Genomic DNA, 19,718 nt, shown 5'->3' on the forward strand with positions numbered 1-19,718 from the left:
TGTAGCTTTGCGCGAAATTCAAAAACAAACAAACAAACAAAATACAAAAATACTTCGAAAGCAGACGTATTGATAATATATTTTATCAATCATTGTTAATAATTGTGTAACTTGTTAAAGCTCTGTACAAATAACGTTTCCACAACTGGTATTCACTCTGCTAGTTGTATTCCGGACATTATAAGCTAAACAGGATGGACCAATAAAATTATTTCCCTATGTATTACTCTTCACCTTATTGGTGAAACTTTCGTGTTGCCGAAATATAGGAACCTCACAGTGACTATCACATCACAACAATCTGCAGCTCACCGACGAGTGACCGTCTTGATATCGGAAAGTTCGTTTAGCCAGAGTTGTTTCTCACGTGACTTTGGATTTCACATTTACGCGGTTACCGAGGTAGAAAGATCTCTGAAAATCGGCTAGTGAGCACTTCAAGTTATGATACAGGTAGGCCGTTTCAAACCTGCAGTTAAGACCCTCAAAACAATATTGCTCAGAGTCAAACTATGGATTTGACATTTTCTTATCTTTTTCCAACAAGCCACACACTAAAAACAAAACTTTACATTTTACAAATTCAGCATTTAATAATAACTTTCACTTTTAGAATTAATATGAATACTTCAACATCCAACAGTAAAAGAAGACGATAAAAAAACTATGTTAATTTTATCATGTAAACACTCTTTTGTTTTTTATATTTTTAATAACAACTTTGAGTAACTGATATTTCTTAAGTTGTTGTACTAACAATTAAAACTACAAGTTTGTTTGATGGGTAACAACTGGCTTGATGTGGCGCAGTTGTTGAATTATTCACAATTACCGTGGCTGTATTATGCGTTGCATTAGAAATACGTATAATTGCATCGTATGTATTAGAAACGATTGATACAAGGAGACGGTTGCAACAACAACTATTCTGACAAGGCTGTTGAATTAACCTCACAAGATTGTTGTATAGGTAAGTTCCATGGTTGTTTCAAGAATATTAATTGCTACAATTATTGTACTGCTGACAATTACGATTAATAATATTAATGTATTAATATAAAATACTGGTAAAGATTACCAGCTTAGAGCTCAGTAACAAATATTTATGAAGACAACTATTAGAACAATATTGTTGCATTAATAACAACTACTGCAAAAATATCGATGTATTAGTAATAATTGTTTCAAGATTGTTGCATTAGTAATTTTACAATACGATTACTGTATTAATAACAATTATTAAAAATATTGTTTTATTTGTAGAGATTACTAAAACAAAATCATTTTATTACTGGAAATTAATACAGAATTGTCACAACAGGATTACGCCTTCCTTTATAGTAGTACTAGTTGGTGAAATAAGTATGAATGGTTGTTTTACTAGGAAAAAAACAACATATAATACCGATCCATAAAAGGCACATGGTTCGTGCCTCGTTACTGGAAAAAAAATCATGGGTGCGTTAGAAGAATAACTATCAAATTCCACTATTAATTCAAAACAGTTCACGAGTTAGCGATATACGTTGTTGACTAGCTAGCTAGCTACCTTCCTCTTTAGTATATCACTTCACCACTAGGAATGGCTAGCACTGATAATAATCGAGTAGATTTGTACGATATTCGAATAACAAGTAATTATTTCACATTGCATACTTAGAGCTAGTTGAGGTCACGTGATGGGAGCAGAAACTACGTTGTAAGGCTGACAGCAGTTAACATTCCAAAGAACTGTATCATAAAGCAAAGGTATCAGCACACAATTTTCAAGCGAATTACTGAGACGAAACAGAGAACAATAGTCTACTTTTTTGTTTTATCATTGTGTTTTTTTCCGTTGGAGACAATAAGAATATTTATTTTTACTTGAGTGGTCAACACAAATTGAACAAACAAGTTTATTATTAATTATGCACAACAAAGGTACAAAAATTGAGTTTTTTCCAACATTACCTTTTCATCGAATTTGAGGTTGATATATACCTACAAAATGTAATTTATATACATTACGTTATTCTATAGTGATAGTAATTAAATATTATTGAGAATATATAGAAAAATAACATTAGTATAGGAAAATCATTTTTAACAAATACCATATATGACTAGCTTCCATCCTCCTGCATGGATCCTTTCCTACCGCACACCTAGCTGTTCAACTGCACATCACTTTTTGTTAGTGTACGAATATAATACAAAAATAGTTAAACACACGATGTGTTATTAACAAGTATGCTACACTATGGACACGTGAAGCAATAAAGTTGTCTACTTTTTCATACTTCCAGACTTCTGCTCTAAAAATCATCTGTTTATTTATAACTGTTCATAAACACTAAAGCGGCTAGTATTCAAAGACAGGGTCATGACCTTTATTTGATTAGGATTGTTTTTTGTTGTTCTTCTTCTTCTTTAGTGAGGCGGATTATTTCATATTATGTAGTGAAAATAATTCGAAATCCAGCACGTGTAACAATAACAAATTAATTATTGTTTTCTTAGCATTTTCTACAAACGGGTGCAATGTTGTAGCTTGTAAGCTTGGATTTACATACGTCGTTATAACAAAAATATCTCCTCGCTAACGTACAGTACTAGGCCTACTGTAAAAGTTAATTTGTACACATTCACAGCTATTTAAACCACGTTACTGAATATAAGCGATAGCTAACGTTGATACAAATATTTTATTAAGTTTCTTCACTGGCTGACTCGCTGCTTGCCGTGTTTATAACTTTACCCTAACCTCTAGATATATAGCAAATTTCCTTTATCACTAATATTCCCAAATATGCTAGATGTTCGAACAGTTTAAAACAAACCGTTGTTACGATATGTAGGATTTTTGCTGGATTTATTTTAGTTGTTTCTAGTAGTTTTAGGTATTGCGTTAAATACTGTTAGTTTATCATACTGAACAATGGTACCTCTGTATGTCTTATCCTTTCTTCTCCCCCCAAGTGGTACAGCGGTAAGTCTGCGGACTCATAACGACAGAAACCGGGTTTCCATATTTGTGGTAAACATAGAATAAACAGCTCGTTGTGTAGCTTTGTGCATATTACAGAGAGAAAAAAATTATGTAAACTTAACCTCACTGAAGTTTCAACAGTGCACACCGCCAACACTTAGACTATCTTATATGGCTGAAAGTGGGATTTGTTATAGTGCATCTACAACCCCATGTGAGGAACGCATTTTAGAGGATAACAGGTGACGAACAATGAACCTTTGATTTTACAGTTTAAGTACGTTATTCGCTCGAACACGCCTGATCTTTTCGTAAGAGAATTTATTTTGTTTCTAGAATTACACAACATCATTTTAAAGTAAGAACAAATTAAATGTCTAAAAACACATTTTAAGTTCTTAGACATTTTAACCAAGAAAACAACAAAATGAAATAGTGTCTTAGTATAAAATGAAAGCTAATTATATCTTGCTAGTTACTGTGGAAACAAGGTAAATGTTTCTATTATAGATGAAATTTCAAATAATAACTAGTATATACTGTTTATTTCCCAAACCAAACCAAGTTCAACGACAGAAAGATCATACATATATGCCACAACCACCATTGTTCTACAGACTAGTGTTATATACACGTACTAACAACAATCAAGAGTCAGACATAGTATACTCCACAATTATAATTACTGTACTAACTAGTGTCTCGTGAACAGACCGAAAACAGTCAAGAGTCAGACTTTATACATTCCGCAACGCTCATTATTGTACAAATTATTGTTATGTGAACAAACAACCAAAAACACGATTGTACAAATTAGTGTTACATAAACAGACCAAGTCAAGAGTCAGACCCGATACATTCCGCAACGCTCATTACTGTACAAATTTTTGTTATGTGAACAAACAACCAACAACATGATTGTACAAATTAGTGTTATGTTAACAGACCAACAATAATCAAATGTAATAACAGTATATGCCACAATCCCTGTTACTGTATAAATTATAGCACTTTAAAAATTAAAGACATATCAGATTAGAAATGTAACAAATGATTAACCAGTTAACGAAAGATAAAAAGTCGACCAGCTTCGACAGGTCAAACTTGTCAGCTTATTTTGACGTAAACCTTGTGTTGGGATATTTGTAATGTTTTTTATGTTTCTTACACAATCTGCTGATTTCGAAAGAAAAACAAATACGTTAGATTTGACTGTAATACAATAAGCCTCTTCGTTGGTAACACTCGCCATTTATTGCGTCACAACATTGGCTTCCTCGTGACTTCTTTTCGGCTGTATCACGTATCAATTTCTCGCTTCTAATTTGTATCGCGTACCACCTTGGTATGATGTTTCTTATGATATGGAAAATGTTTGTTCCCTCGAATTATGGGACTGTATTAATATATTTATTGGCCTACAATATAGTTTGAAAAAATGTTGCTGTTATCGTTAACCGAGTTTTGTATTGCAACAACAAATGTTAAAATACATATTTTTGTTATAGCCAATATACGAGTATAGTTTCTTACTGCACATATATTATGTATATTCTAGTTTGTAATGAACAAGTATGTTTCTCTTATGTAGCTTATTCAGCTTCAGTCAAATACATCCATACAATTCTTCATCCTACAGTTACTAGGAGACGAATAGGTTCAAGAATTTCTCGAAAGTCACCTTAGTAATTAAAATATTCTTTTTTTAATTACAATACAAACAACATAGCACTTTTAATTTTCTCACTCAGGTTCTAAAACTCCATAAGCCAAGATGTAGACGTCAATGTTGGTACTCTATCACTATGTCATCCGAAATATTGCAATTTTTCAGTCTTGGCAATTATGTTAGTCGTCATCGTGAATATCTAAAAACCCTAAAAATGGCGAGGTTTGCCCTTTAGACACATAATAAGTGCCCTAGAATTATGTTACAACCAACAAGAAACGTTAAGCATACGCAAAAATAAGGTTCAGTCTGCCGCTGCTGGACTGTGTCATTCTCAACGAACAGAATAAAATCAATCTCAGATAGCGATGACACCCGTTACAACAGTGTCTCTTGTACGTTGAGATTCAAACCGTTCCAGAATGGTCAACGTCCATTACCTAATTAGGAGAGAAAATGACTTACAAAAATGATTAATATTCTTATAATCCCATGCCACTTTTAAGTTGTTTTATCATTTAAATTTTTTTTTCTGTCATTTTCTGGTGTTGAGTTAATGGAAGAATTTAGGTTTAACTATGAGTTTTAATTGATCGACATTAATTTTACAACAGACAATAGATGCATTAATTGTGACATTCCTCTTAATTAATCAATTATAAATTGTAAAACAGATGCGTAAAAATAACATTTTAATCCAATGACTGCTGATTCGCACTGTTTGCTTTGTATAGTGTACGCCTCGCAAAAATTCCGCATATTTTTTTTCTTTATGTTCATTGGTCTTAAGATTTAGGCCAGCAATGTACCTTTTTCAGTGTCAGAATTCATCATAAGATGGTATGATGAAAGTCAAAACATTTAACGTTATGCTTTTAAACTTCGAAACACGGTTAATCAATCAAACCAACAACATTGTTATTAGTGCTAAAATCACATTAGATTACGCATGCTTTTTTTTCACTTTCTTCTTAATTGTTCTATTATGCACTTAAAATCAGAAGCGTGTAGCAATAGAATTTTAAATAATTTTTTCATCTGCTACACACAACATTATTTTGTTTAATGCCAAAAAAGTAGTGACGTTAGCGTAATAACTCAACTAATCATCAAGTATATATGTATCTCAGGGCTGCTGGTATAGGTATTAACACTATAGAATTTCCATTTTGATGACCCAAGAAGGTCGAAACGTTGTTCTCTGCTTTATTAGTAAAATTGTTGATACCCACATGAATAATCAAGAATGATTTATTGTTAATTAGTGAATATGTAATTTATAAGGTGCAATATATTTCCCCACATTATAGTGTATAGTTGTATCAGATGTAGATTTTTAAAAATTAAAGACGCCTTATATCAAGAGAGAGAGAGAGAGAGAAGGTGTAGTAGTTTATTTCTTACACTTTGGTACTAAATATTTATTTGGGGCAGTTGTGGCGCATGCTTTGTACATAAAACTATTCTATAGTATAGTTGTCATTGATAAGATGATATTGAGACTTTGAACTCCCCCAGCAGATGCACCTCTTACTGAAAGTGTGAAAACTAAAAGCGGAATAGTAAATAAAAATAAACATTTCTTCGTGTGGTGTCAAAATCCGAATGAGAGCAAGTCATGCTATTAAATAAAGACCGAAGAGAATTTACACAACATTTATGTAAATAGTAAAGTGTGAGAACAGTATTGGCAGACTTAGAAGCACAAGTAGGTGTACTTTCATATACACATGGATATACTATAAAAAATAACAACATGGGTACAAGTGCATAGCTTCATGGCCTGGCATGGCTAGGTGGTTAAGGCATTCGACTCGTAGTCTGAGGGTCGCGGGTTCGAATCCCCGTCGCATTAAACATGGTCGCTCTTTCAGGCGTGGTGGCACTATATGTGATGGTCAATCCAACTATTCGTTGGTAAAAGAGTAGCCAAAGAATTGACTGTGGGTGGTGTTGACTAGCTGCCTTTTCCTCTAGTCTTACACTGCTAAATTAGGGACGGCTAGCGCAAATAGCCTTCGTGTAGCTTTGCGCGAAATTCAAAACAAGCATAACTCCATACGGCAAGATGAAGGTGTACATTTGTTACATTATCTCCAATGGATATAAGTAGCTTCATTGTATTTCCGCTCTTGTTCTTCTTTTTTAGCGATTATCGCAGTCACAAATACTACAAATTGCGAGCCATGTTTGAATTGGAATAGAATTCCATACAACATCTTTTCTATTTTCCCATTTGATCAGCGTTTTTTCTTGTTCCTGTTGTTACGTATTATATACTTCATCCCAGACGAGCCCCCATTTTATTATGTCGAGTATCATCTTTTCTCCAAAACGAGTCTCAGATTTATCATGTTACGTATTACGATTTCAAATAGCCGGAAAATTAAATTTAGAAATTAATTAAATATTGATAATTGTTAAAGTTATGATATTTGGCAACAGTATCGATACACAATTTTATTCAACATAAATATATTTTAATATACAAGAAAAATACGATTTATAATAACGGTTATTACAAATGTTAGTTTATATACAATAGTTTTACAAATAATACTGAGTTATATCTGATCTGGAACTGAATATTTTATCGACGTCCACGGAGAGCAAATTAATGCTTTGTTGATACATTTGTACACTTCTCTTAACGGCTAGCTAGCTTGAAGAACCCATAAGCTTTCACCAACAACAATATCTAATATCCTCGAAGAAATACTAATGTCTGAAGTTAATTCATTGAAATTAAATGATTTATAATGTTCGAAATATGTAGCCGTTCCTTGTCAAATTCTGTAGTTTCTGATTAATAAGCGTAAACCACAGTTATAGCTTCCAAGGCTTATAGTATACTGACTGTAGCTAACCAATAATAATAATAGTCTCTTGTCTTGGTGCGTCGGTTTTATATACCAATCACGCGAGATTCTCGAACGTTCAACAATATTCGAAAACACGTAAGCCACACGTTGTTGATTCCTGCTCTCGAAAATCTGCAAATTCAAAAAACAGGCGGGACTTGCGTAATACACAGCCAACAATATACGTCACATGCATTGAAAAACTATACTGAAACAAACGTAGGTATTAAAATAAATGTATAACAGTAAATCTGTTACACTTTACTGGACAGTTCAGGCTTCTTATAATGTGGGCTTTTTTGTTTTTTGTTGGGGTTTTTTTATAGACATCGTTTGCCAGCTCAGGACAAGTGCAAGCAGAGAGGCTAAAAGCCCCCCTCTCCCCGAAATATCGTTGGCTTCCAGAAAGTTAATGCCGTCCATTAATCTAATTTGAGATTTAGCCCCATGTGTATCTCATTTTTCCTTCTCTGCTCTGCTTACATTCTTTCTAGCAGATTTATCTAAAAGCTAATTGTTCTTTCAAACATTCTCGTATTTTCTTGCTTATTTTAATTGGAAAACTGTTTGGTAACGTGTTACTTTTGTACTTAGTTCCGTATGCTTTTGTTTTTGAAGTTTTTTTATTTAAGAATGTGGCAAATGTTCAACATAACCATTTTCTATAAGAATTTATAATTTTTTTCATAGCTTTCTGCAGGTTTCTTTGTGTGAATAGTTATTTTAAATACGAACTTGTTCAAGACAAAAAGAAACACTACAGATAAGCTACCGAACATCGAATTCTTTATCTTTCATCTGATTAAATTAATATTTACTCTTTGTACATAGGAAGCTGATATATGTGATGTGAGGTATCAATTAAGATCACGAAAACTAAGTTCATAAAATTGAACTCTTTAACTTAAAATGTTGTAAATTTACTTTAATAGCTAAAACAATCCTTCGAAACCGTAGAGATCTGATTGCCTGACAAAATTATAAATCTTTGAAAAATGTTTTAAATAAATACAGTTACACTACCGATTTTCCAGCAACTGATATTCCGGTACCTCCTCTAATCTGGTTCGCTCGCTTCCTTGTGGGTGTTTGGGTATGCTGAATTTTAGATACCCAGGAGGGTCAGGTGCAAAATACCTCTTCCTCCATCCCTGGCTTACATTTCAGTTACTACTATGTTGTAGTTGTAGTGCTTTAGGGCCAGAGTAACCCACAGTACTATAGCCCTTCTCAAGACAATGTCCATATGTTGTCTTGAGTTGTCTTTTTTAACTTATTTATTTTATTTTTACTTTATTCTTTTATACATTTTTCCTTATTGTTATTCCTTTTAAATCTATTTATATATATATATATTTAACAAAAACTATGAATATTATACTAATTCTAAACGTCTAGTGCATGGTGACCAGCTTGATTTATATTTCTTAAATATATATTCATTGGAGAGAGGTACTTAAGACTATTTTCATCATGTACATGGTATCTGTCGAGTTCACACAATAAATCATTTTATGCCAATTTTTATTGAAATAATTTAGTGCATTATCAAAAGTCTATCGGATACTGTGTCTAAGTTTGTATACTTGTGCATAAATGTGAACGAAGTACTGCGGGGAACTTTATAAGCCGAGGTGTTGAAAATGAGAAGAAAAAGAAGTGATAATAAAGAATTTTGAAAAAGAGACAAAACTACAAAAAGCCCGACTAGCTCAGTCGGTAGAGCATGAGACTCTTAATCTCAGGGTCGTGGGTTCGATCCCCACGTCGGCCGGCGTAGTTTAGTTTAGTTTCTGCGTGCTTTGTCAAACAATAAAATTTTTCTTCCACTCCGAAAATGTGCAGTGGCATATGCTCCTTGACGTATTTGGCGATGTACGATATTGAGAGAGAAGTATCTGAAGAACGTATTTGATGAAGTCAATAATTGAGAAGTGTTTGAGACTTATTATAAATAGGTAAAACTTTCGGCGCCTATCCTGTGAAAGTGGGTTTTTCTCGGGGCGCTCCCGTTTCCCCCCATAACAAAAACTTAGGCATTGGATCTTTAGATCCCAGCCAAGGCAACTTTATTGCCATGCTCTGAATCAGGTCGTTTGTGTTCACATTTACTATGACAGCTGCCTATCGGGACGAGTTCTGGCTGTTTTTCTCCGGTGCTACCTTTGCCTTGTTCATGAATAATATTAATTATGACCAACTCCACTCCTTCACCTAAAAAAAGAGTAAAAAAAAACCAGCTGAATTCAATAACCTTCCACGAAAGGGGACGAAGAGGAACCACAACGTTCCTGAACACCCCAGTTGGAGAGAGAATTCTTCTGATTTCTCTCTAAACTAAACCCCTGCCATGTTAATTTGCGTTTGCGAATTTTGTATTTTTGGTAGTTTGTGTAATTGTTTTTGTGTTATGTTTATCCAGGCTGGACATGCGTATTATATAATGGGTCTAATGTATGTTTTATAGATTTTTATTATATTATTAGTTGATGTACCTAGATATTTACCCGAAGGCTTCTTGCATAATTTGCTCTTTCCAAGATTCTAGTCAGGATATTGTTAGTATGATGTATCCACGTTAATTTGGTATCGTAAGTTGATCCTAAAAATTTGGCCGAGGTAGCAGTCTTTTTCTTTTCTTTTCTAATTTCGTGCAAAGATGCTCGATGGCTATCTGCGCTACTAGCAGTCTGTAAAAGTGGTCTGTTCATGTATAACTTTGGTGGGTCTTTTTTTAGTTTATTTAATCTGTTGAATAGTGTTACTTGGTTTTTCGGAATATTTACTTTTATTCTATACTTACATCATTCATATATGTGTACAAGATACTTTAATCTGAGTTTGACTGTGTGGGTATTTGGGTATTGATGTTGTTAAATACCCAGGAGGGTCAGGTACATTTGACCTCTTCCTCCCTCCCGAACGATTATAGCGTCTGTCTTTAGGTTTTTTGGGTTTTTTTTAAAGCTTTGGGCCAGAGTAAAAGTATAACATCATACTCAGGTCCATTTCAGGGCTCAGTCCATGCATGGACGAACAAGAATTTTTTTTTCATTTAATTTTTTTTCCATATATATTTAACTTTAATCTGAACAAAATTACTAGAGCGCACTTGAAATTCCCGCTACCGCAAGACTAGTTCATTGAGCGACCACAGATGGCACTGCATGTGGCACGCACTCTTTCAGGGTGGGCCTCTTACTGACTTTACAGGATAATGTATCAAAGAAGAAAGAAAGAAGTTGTTCATGAGTTGCCTGAGTACGCACAAAGTGTTACGGGACCTGCTGCCAAGAGTATAATAGCAAGTAAACTTAATGAAGAAAGTCTGGATGAATGTCGACAAAGAAACACCTGTTGTTCATCACTGTACTGACTCAGAAGTTATGGATATTGTTCTGAATCCTGGTAAAAACAACGAAAGTGATGAAGATAAAACAGATGTCGCTGAAAGACTTATTACTATGGACAAATTAATTGAGTTGACGAATGAATTAATCAGTGGGCTAGGGCAACATACCTTCATGACGGAACAATAGCTAATGACTCTTCATTTGCTGTATGATAACTTGCACAGAGAAAGATAAAAGAACATAAAACAACTTCGCTTGGATGAAATGTTTAAAAATGCAGCGAAGAAGAATGAGTGTAAGAGCAGTAGGCTTACAACTTATAATTTTGTGGCTTCAACTTCAAGTACCCCGGATGTTCCCCTGCAACATCACAAATTCATGACGCAACAGTCAACTATAAAACATACTGTAATCCTGACAGCCCTCAACTTCAAGGCCTTTGTGATTAGCTCTACAATTCCAGTGTAATTCTAAAATATGCCACTTTGGAAACAGTACTACTGCAACATTCTTTGTACGTACAGCAATTAATAAACCTTTTTCATTTATACTGGCTTCCCAGTGGCTCAAAGATATGTCTGCGAACTTACAACGCTAAAAACCGGGTTTCGATACCCATGGCGGGCAGAGCACAGATAGCCCATTGTGTAGCTTTGTGCTTAATTCAAAACAACATAATTTATAGTGTACGAATAAACACGCGACATTTACATTTAATATTTGTTTTATTTAAGTTTCTTGTAGTCCATGGTGCTTTAGAGATACGTGAAGAGTGTATAATTAATGGGTCATAAGTGTATTGCTAAATTATCATTATTGTGTGATCTCTGTTGGCCCGGCGAAACGGATAATCTGGCAAGGATCTGAAACCAAGGGTGCCAGAAAGTCGGTGGTGTACCTGTATTCAGGATGAAACCACGTGACAATAGGCTTTATAAAAATACGACTACGATCCTGTAAATAATAAATAACGAAAATTATGATATTTTTTTGTGTGATAGCGAAAAAGAAATGGAAGTTATAATATTCACGTTAAATCATTCTTTTCACGTTGATTTTCCTTGCACAATATCATTCTTCTCACGTTGATTTTCCTTGCATAATATCATTCTTCTCACATTGATTTTCCTTGCATAATATCATTCTTCTCACGTTGATTTTCCTTGCATAATATCATTCTTCTCACGTTGATTTTCCTTGCACAATATCATTCTTCTCACGTTGATTTTCCTTGCATAATATCATTCTTCTCACGTTGATTTTCCTTGCATAATATCATTCTTCTCACGTTGATTTTCCTTGCATAATATCATTCTTCTCACGTTGACTTTCCTTGCACAGTATCATTCCTCTCACGTTGATTTTCCTTGCATAATATCATTCTTCTCACGTTGACTTTCCTTGCATAATATCATTCTTCTCACGTTGATTTTCCTTGCACAATATCATTCTTCTTACGTTGATTTTCCTTGCATGACATCATTCTTCTCACGTTGATTTTCCTTGCACAATATCATTCTTCTCACGTTGATTTTCATTGCGTAATATCATTATTCTCACGTTTATTTTTCTTGCATAATATCAATCTTCTCACGTTGACTTTCTTTGCACAATGTAAATATATGAAGATAGAGAAATAAGATATACTGATGGATACCCTACTTTCCTAGAGCTAAGACAACAATATGAAAGTGAATTTTAGACCTAGAAGGTAAAGTAGCATCCACTCGGTAACCTAATTATTCTAAAAACTTAGTGGCTTTCCTGTAATGGTTAATAACAAACTCTGGTTATCCCTCCAGTTGTGTTTGGACTGGATTACGTTTAGAAGCGTGAAAAAGTTATACTTGAAATTTCTATTAAAGCTATTTAGTCCCATCATATTTATTCGATGTGGAATTAAAAGCCTAATGAAAACAAACTTGTTTTACAACAACGTGTGATAGTTTTTGTGATAACAGGTAAGTAAGTACCAGTTATAAAACATATTCGTCATTCCTATCTTGATAATTGTTTTCAGAAAATATGTTTCAGCTCTTCCCACTGTATTTTATTGATGTATTAGTAAGTTGTAGCCAGCCACAGTATCGTTAAGTCTCCTCACTTAATTATTATACGAGAGTTGAGAGTGGGTGTTTTTGATTATCTGTATTCAAAATTAGGGGTGGCTATGGGTTGATAACCCTTCGTATTCTGAAATAATGAAAGATTTTACGATGTCGTGTCGAATACCGACAGTTGGCAAGTAATGGACACCACAAATACTAGGCCTTTTTTGGCTTTTTAATTCGTGTTAACATCAACCATACATTAAACATCCGATGTCTAAATACTGGTTTATATTAATCTTTCGTAAGACCTCTCAGTGCGTTGTTATCTCATTTTACTACACGCAGCAACACTATAATTATCAAATTGATTCTTCCATTCTGCCGGTTAGTAAAACACAAACAAACAATAATGAAAACTAATGTTTATAAACGAGTAAGTTCATAGAATAATTTGCTGTACTAATTAACAACAGCAGTCTTCGCATACAGATGCCATTAATGATATAAATCTTCAACACAACATGAGCACAAACTGGGTAAAACAGACCTCATCGTTTCGCTATTAGCATGTTCGTTTAGAGTTCGTGTTCACTAGAGTTGTGTTTACCATAGGTATTCGATATTTTGGACAATAGTAGGGGTTCAGGGGGCGCTCTTCTTATGGCAAAGCCAGAGGCATCGCTGGGCACCGGCACATGAGGCCTGTGCCCCAATTTTATTTGACAGTACTCCGGAAACCCAACTGGTGTGTTGACAAATCAAAACAGAGAACCATGATTGATATCATAAAGAAACGCCAAAAATTCCCGCACCTATAGGCAGACAGACAGATCTTGGTAGGAATTTTGGTTAAATTATTATTTCGTTCTGGTCGAACGAAAAATAACCAGGGGCGGTCAGAAACTACTGTTTCTCTTCACCCCACACAAGGCAAGAATAAATTAGTTAACTGATTACGAAGCGAGTGATATGTACAGGAGTGGCATGTTAGTTATTCGTACAACGCGATGGTCACGAATGACCTAGAAGTTGATAGTGTGTTGAATTTAATTGAGGGGCATCTGGAAAAGCTGAGAAGAGATCCTGCCGGCTCGAGAAACGACGAAGAAAGATGAGGAAGGTTCAGCAGAACACCCACAAGCGTCCGAGGAATGATGGTTAAGAATGTTGACTTGGAGAGAGCCGAGAGATGCAAACACAGTGCACCGACATGATTAGGTCTCATGACATATGTATTAGCTATTAAACACTTAAAAATTTTGGATATTCAAAAATCTGGATAATAATTTTTAATTTAGAAATCAAAATAACGTACCTCTTTTCAGGGCTGGGATCTATAGATCCTATGAAACGGAACTTTTGCTGTGGGGGGAAACGGGATTACCCCGAGAAAACCCACTTTCACGGCCAGGGCGCCGAATGTAGGCCCTGATTGTGCCCGGAAGAAGAGCTGTAGGGAAAGAAATTACATAGAGTAAGAACAATTGACATACATATGATTACAAAGCAAATGATAATAACAGAACACAAAACGCATAGGTGGTAGCTTGGACCGCACCTATAGGCCCGAGCTCCTAATCTTTTAAGCACCTAGCGACGCCCCCGGGCAGAGAATTGTATACTTCTAATGTCCTTGGCTTGCTGCCCTAGTTTCGTAGAAATAATGCTGAAGGTTATATTTTTACACGTGACATCGACCGTGGACTCTATTAGGTTTAGAGTCCATCAGTTAGAAAATATGCCAATATACTACTGAATTCCGAAAGCATAAACGTTTAACTATTTTGAAGGTGGAATATTTGTTAGAAAAACAACAGTTATTATGTTACTTTCTTCTAGGCTTGTTTAACCTTTGCTTTTTATAGAGTAATTCTTTGTATCAATTCAGCTTTTGTTCAGAGAAAAACGTAAACAAAGCGTGTACATCTCATAGCAAAGTCACATCGTGCTGTCTACTGTGTTCATCGAGGGGAATCAAACGCCTGATTTTAGCGTTGTAAATCCGTAGACTTACCACTGTCCCAGCGGAATATATTAATACAAGCAATGTTATGCTACATTTTTACTTACAACGAAATGCCCCACAGTGGCTCACTTGAAGTTTCATAATTCACAACGTTAAAATTCGCGTTGCGATATACAAGATAGGAAGAACATAAATAGTCTGTTTGTTTTCTAGTTACGCGAAAGGACTCTTTTATGTTTTTCTGATAAAAATGAAACTGTTGTGGGTACTATTTATTTATGTAGACTTTAAATGAAATTTAAAAGTATCATTCATTATTCTTTTTTCTCCAGATGGCGGTAAAACAGAATCGCTCCTTCAGCCATTACGTAACTCTAGTAGTTCTATTGTTGACCGTAACATCAGCAATAAAAGCTAAGCCTATTCTGAAACGAAGTTTTGCTGACCTGGGATGTATGGGAGATTTTAACAAAGCCGTGTTTGCCCGTTTAGGTCGTGTATGTGAAGAGTGTTACCATGTTTACCGTGATCCTTTCATTCATCTGGAATGCAGGTAAATAAAAATTAGTGAACAAGTATATTTCTGTTAGAAGCTGTTCTGAATTTCGCACAGAGTTACACGAGGGCTATCTCCAATAGCCTTCCCTATTTTAGCAGTGTAAGACTAGAGGGAAGGCAGCTACTCATCACCACCCACCGCCAACTCTTGGGCTACTCTTCTACCAAAGAATAGTAGGATTGACCGTCACATTATAACGCCCCCAAAGCTGAAAGAGCGAGCATGTTTGGTGTGACGGGGATTTGAACCTGCGACCCTCGAATTACGAGTCGAGTGCTAGACCACCTGGCCATGCCGGACCCATAACTTTGCGACGGGAAAAGTTAGCAAAAGTATCCCTTCAGTCGAATACGAAGAGTTTCGGCCCGCCATGGCCAGGTGGTAAAAGCACTCGGCTCGTAATCCGAGGGTCATGGGTTCGAATCCCCGTCACTTCAGACATGCTCGTCATTCACACGTGGGGCGTAATAATGTGACGATTAATCCACTGTTTGTTGGTTAAAGAGTAGATCAAAAGTTGGTGATGGATGTGATGACTAGCTGCCTTCCCTTTAGTCTTACACTGCTAAATTAGGGATGGCTAGCGCAGATAGCCCTCGTGTACCTGTACGAAATTCAAACCAAACCACAAACTTATGTCTCACTTCTGTGTTTGTGTATGTGGGTTTGTCAGCAAGATTTCTCGGAAACGGCTGAATGGATTTGGACTTTGATTCAAATGTGATTAATATTTGAAGGTTCAACGTCACAGTAAGGTCACGAAAAAATCCCTGCCTCTTAATATAGGGACCGAATTTTCACATTATTTTTGCTCTATAACTCAGTCATAAATGATCGGATATTGATTAAACATGGTGTACATATGTATAATAATATTCCTTATTATCCTATCAAACATGGTTTGTGTCCATTTATAACGACAGACATACGGTCACATTTTTGAAGTCCGAATATGATCAACGCTGAGGGGCAGATATGCGCCCTACTGAGTGCCCCTATGTTTGATTTTGTTAATGTTGGGATGTATAGAGTTAATGTGATTGAAATAATTAAGTGTACATTCTGTAGATGTCAATCCCGCAATCGTGTCGTCTACATATCTGTACCAAACATGAAACAAAACAAAAACTTAACATACTATGAAATCAAATAAAGACAGCCATAAAACTATGCTCACCAGATAAAATTAACGACGAATTAGAGAAGACAAAACAATACTTCATCAGCATCAACAAGTTTCCTACACAAACCGTAGAAAACATTATACGCACACACCTAAACAAAAAGCAAAATCAACTAACAAAAGTAAATATAACCCACGAATTAAAAGCACGAAACCATATACGGCTGCATACCATATATTCCCGACATCAGCAGAAAAATAACCAACAGTTGGCAAAACTAGTAACAAAATATGATATTCTAGTTAATACCAAATTTATTCAAAAACCAGGCACAAAACTAAGGTCTATACTATGTAAAAACTACACTGACAAACACAACACCAACATTATTTATAAAATACAATGTGATAACTTTGACAACTTCTATATCGAAGAAACAAGTAGAAAAATGATAGCCAGATTCAAAGAACACAAAAAGTCACCTTCACACGTTTTCGAACACTGCAAATCAAATAAACACAACATAACCATATAAAACACCCAAATACTAAATAAAGAAACAAACATAAACAAACGCAAAATTAAAGAAGCCTTACGTATACAACAACTCAAGCCCAAAATAAACCAATACAAAGAAACACTTTAAAACCTATATTAATAAATATATCCAACATCTAAGCACGCCCTCTATATTCCTACACTCAATTACACAACCGCCTTCAAACATGTGGTCAGCTACCGGTCAGTAACCTTTTCTTTCTTTGTGAACCTGACGATGACCGAAGGAGGTCGAAACGTTGTTTGTTCCTCTACTAGTGCTTTCTCTATTCATAGCAGCCGTTTTTAAATATATAATTTTCTATACAAGGGGTTTTCTTGTCATCACGGATTAGTGAGGATTATACCTGTCCTAAATGTCCGAGTTCTGGTCGTTTAGACCACATGCTCAATACCTGTTCAGGTTGAAAATTCCAATCAGTTATTCAGTTCCGAAACAAAATATAATCGTAATACGTCCAATTTCAATGGGTATATTTATCCATATTGGTTGACTTGGTGAAATCATAGTATACAAAAACATAACATTATATATTTTTAACAATGAGGACAGCGACATCATGTTTATGTCCTAAAATTAATAAATTTCAACTCCTTTTTATAATGATTAATATTTGAGCTTTTTTGACTAATTACAGATGTAGTTCCAGAACTTATTTGAGCTTCAAATAAAGAACAGTGTAGAGTAAATCTTTTACGTATTTTTTAAAATTAAGTGTGAAAAGTAACTGACGTAAGATATATAGAACTTCTTCCTAAATATTTTATCTATTACAAGTAAGTTTTTGTTGGTTACGGAAGAAAAAAAGCCAAAAGTGAAAATGGAAAAAAAATTGAAAAATGGAAGCCAAAAGTGAGATGCTGTTATTTAAATGGTAGCTACAATATCAATATACGATCCTTCATATTTTGTTTCATTTATTTTTCCAGATCTAATTGTTTTAAAAACAGCATGTTTGCTGACTGTGTGGAGACATTACTCATGCACTCGGAAGAAGAGAATCTTATCAAAATGGTGGATACCGTGTACGGGAAGTGACGTCAAATATTAGTACTTCCGTCGTCATAACCAGAATCCAGTCATTCCTTTTTGTTTCGAAAATAGGTTTATGAGGTAAAGAGACAGAGAGAAGAAATAATCTAATGAAACATTTTACCTCATACAGCTAAAGCGTGTTTTTTTTTCCTAACTATTTATTTTTGCCCTAGCGTTTGTAAATCTGTTCCAAACCTAATATCAGGGAAGTTGATGTGTTATCTTCGTTGTTTGCTCTTATATACCGTCTAAATTTCAACTATTCTTGCAGGAAAAATTACGGTTTATTTTCTGTTTTACTTCAAATAAAGGGCTCATGGTTTATAATATTTATTTAAATGTATTGTTATTTTATCGTTTACACACACACATAAGCTTATATAAAATGTGTTATAATGTACAAGTGTTTCCTTTTCATTGAAGTGTTACAAATTTTTATGTAAAATAAAAACTTTTTCCAGTTTCATTTCTACATGTTGTTTTACTTTCACCCATACTGTTTCGCAGATTTCTCTATTGTACATTTTTAACATCAGAAGATTTAAGGTATATAATTTACATATTCTAGGGCAACGTCAGGATTCTCTTAAAGGTATTTGTTGTTATTTATAATTCACATTTTTTTAGATACGTAAATACCGGTGAAAACTCCATAAGTGTGTCATAACGGAAACTTGATAAAGAACAAGTTGTTTTGAACCAGATATTCTCACAAATTGTATAAATAAACTACATACTGTCTAGTTACTACTTAGCCCCCCGCTAGTACGGCGGTAAGTCTACGGATTTACAACTCTAAAATTAGGGGGTTCGATTCCCCTCGGTGGGATCCACAGATAGCGTGATATATTTTGCTATAAGAAAAAACACACACACTCTAGTCACAACTTAATCAAAAGTTATATATATAGATATAAATGTGTGTGTGTGTTTTATATAGCAAATCCACATCGGTCCATCTACTGAGCCCAACGACGAGAATCGAACCCCTTATTTTAGCGTTGTAAATCCGTAGACTTACCGCTGTACTAGCGAGGGAGTGGATATAATTGTGTAAATTTTGTTTTAATAATTATTTTGCACATTATTATATCGTATAAGGTAAATATACTGCCACTTAAAACTTTCAGTTTAAACACCCTTATATGCCGTATAGAACTGAATGGAAATATGTAGATGGGAACAAACAACCAAAGCCTTCTAAAAAGTACTTATTTGCCCCAGCATAGATGAAAATATTAAAGATGTTAGTACGATGTATTATGGTATGGTACTTGCCCATTTAATCTGTATTGAAAAGGGGGCTCGCTGGCCGTTTAGGGCGTTTCTATATTACCTATAACTTTTCCATATTACTGTTGGTGATGGTGAAGGGTATGTTTGTTGTTTGGCATATCTTCAGGGTGCTCAGCAGCACTGGGACCAATAAATTTTGTGCACCCACAATACTCAAGGACCTGGCACTTGTGCTTTTGAATAAGTTATAGTTGTACTAAGGATATTGGTTTCACTCTTAACCTAAAAATAGTTTTCGCAACTCATGGAATTAATGTTTGATTGTGGACCAAAA

At 34.8% G+C, this 19,718-nt stretch overlaps 1 protein-coding gene and 1 non-coding gene across 2 annotated transcripts; both read left to right on the plus strand.

Moving 5' to 3' along the window:
- The first annotated feature begins 279 nt into the window (after positions 1–279).
- LOC143224279 (crustacean hyperglycemic hormone-like) lies at positions 280–18,597 on the plus strand. Its single transcript, XM_076452680.1, has 3 exons — positions 280–453; positions 15,204–15,424; positions 18,043–18,597. The coding sequence occupies exons 1-3, from the start codon at positions 445–447 to the stop codon at positions 18,149–18,151; spliced, it is 339 nt and encodes a 112-aa protein (XP_076308795.1). The 5' UTR covers positions 280–444; the 3' UTR covers positions 18,152–18,597.
- TRNAK-CUU (transfer RNA lysine (anticodon CUU)) lies at positions 9,203–9,275 on the plus strand. Its single transcript has one exon. It is a non-coding gene; the product is annotated as a tRNA-Lys (tRNA).
- Positions 18,598–19,718: the final 1,121 nt, after the last annotated feature.

The sequence above is a fragment of the Tachypleus tridentatus genome, chromosome 8, assembly GCF_004210375.1.
Source record: "Tachypleus tridentatus isolate NWPU-2018 chromosome 8, ASM421037v1, whole genome shotgun sequence".
NCBI lineage: Eukaryota > Metazoa > Arthropoda > Merostomata > Xiphosura > Limulidae > Tachypleus > Tachypleus tridentatus.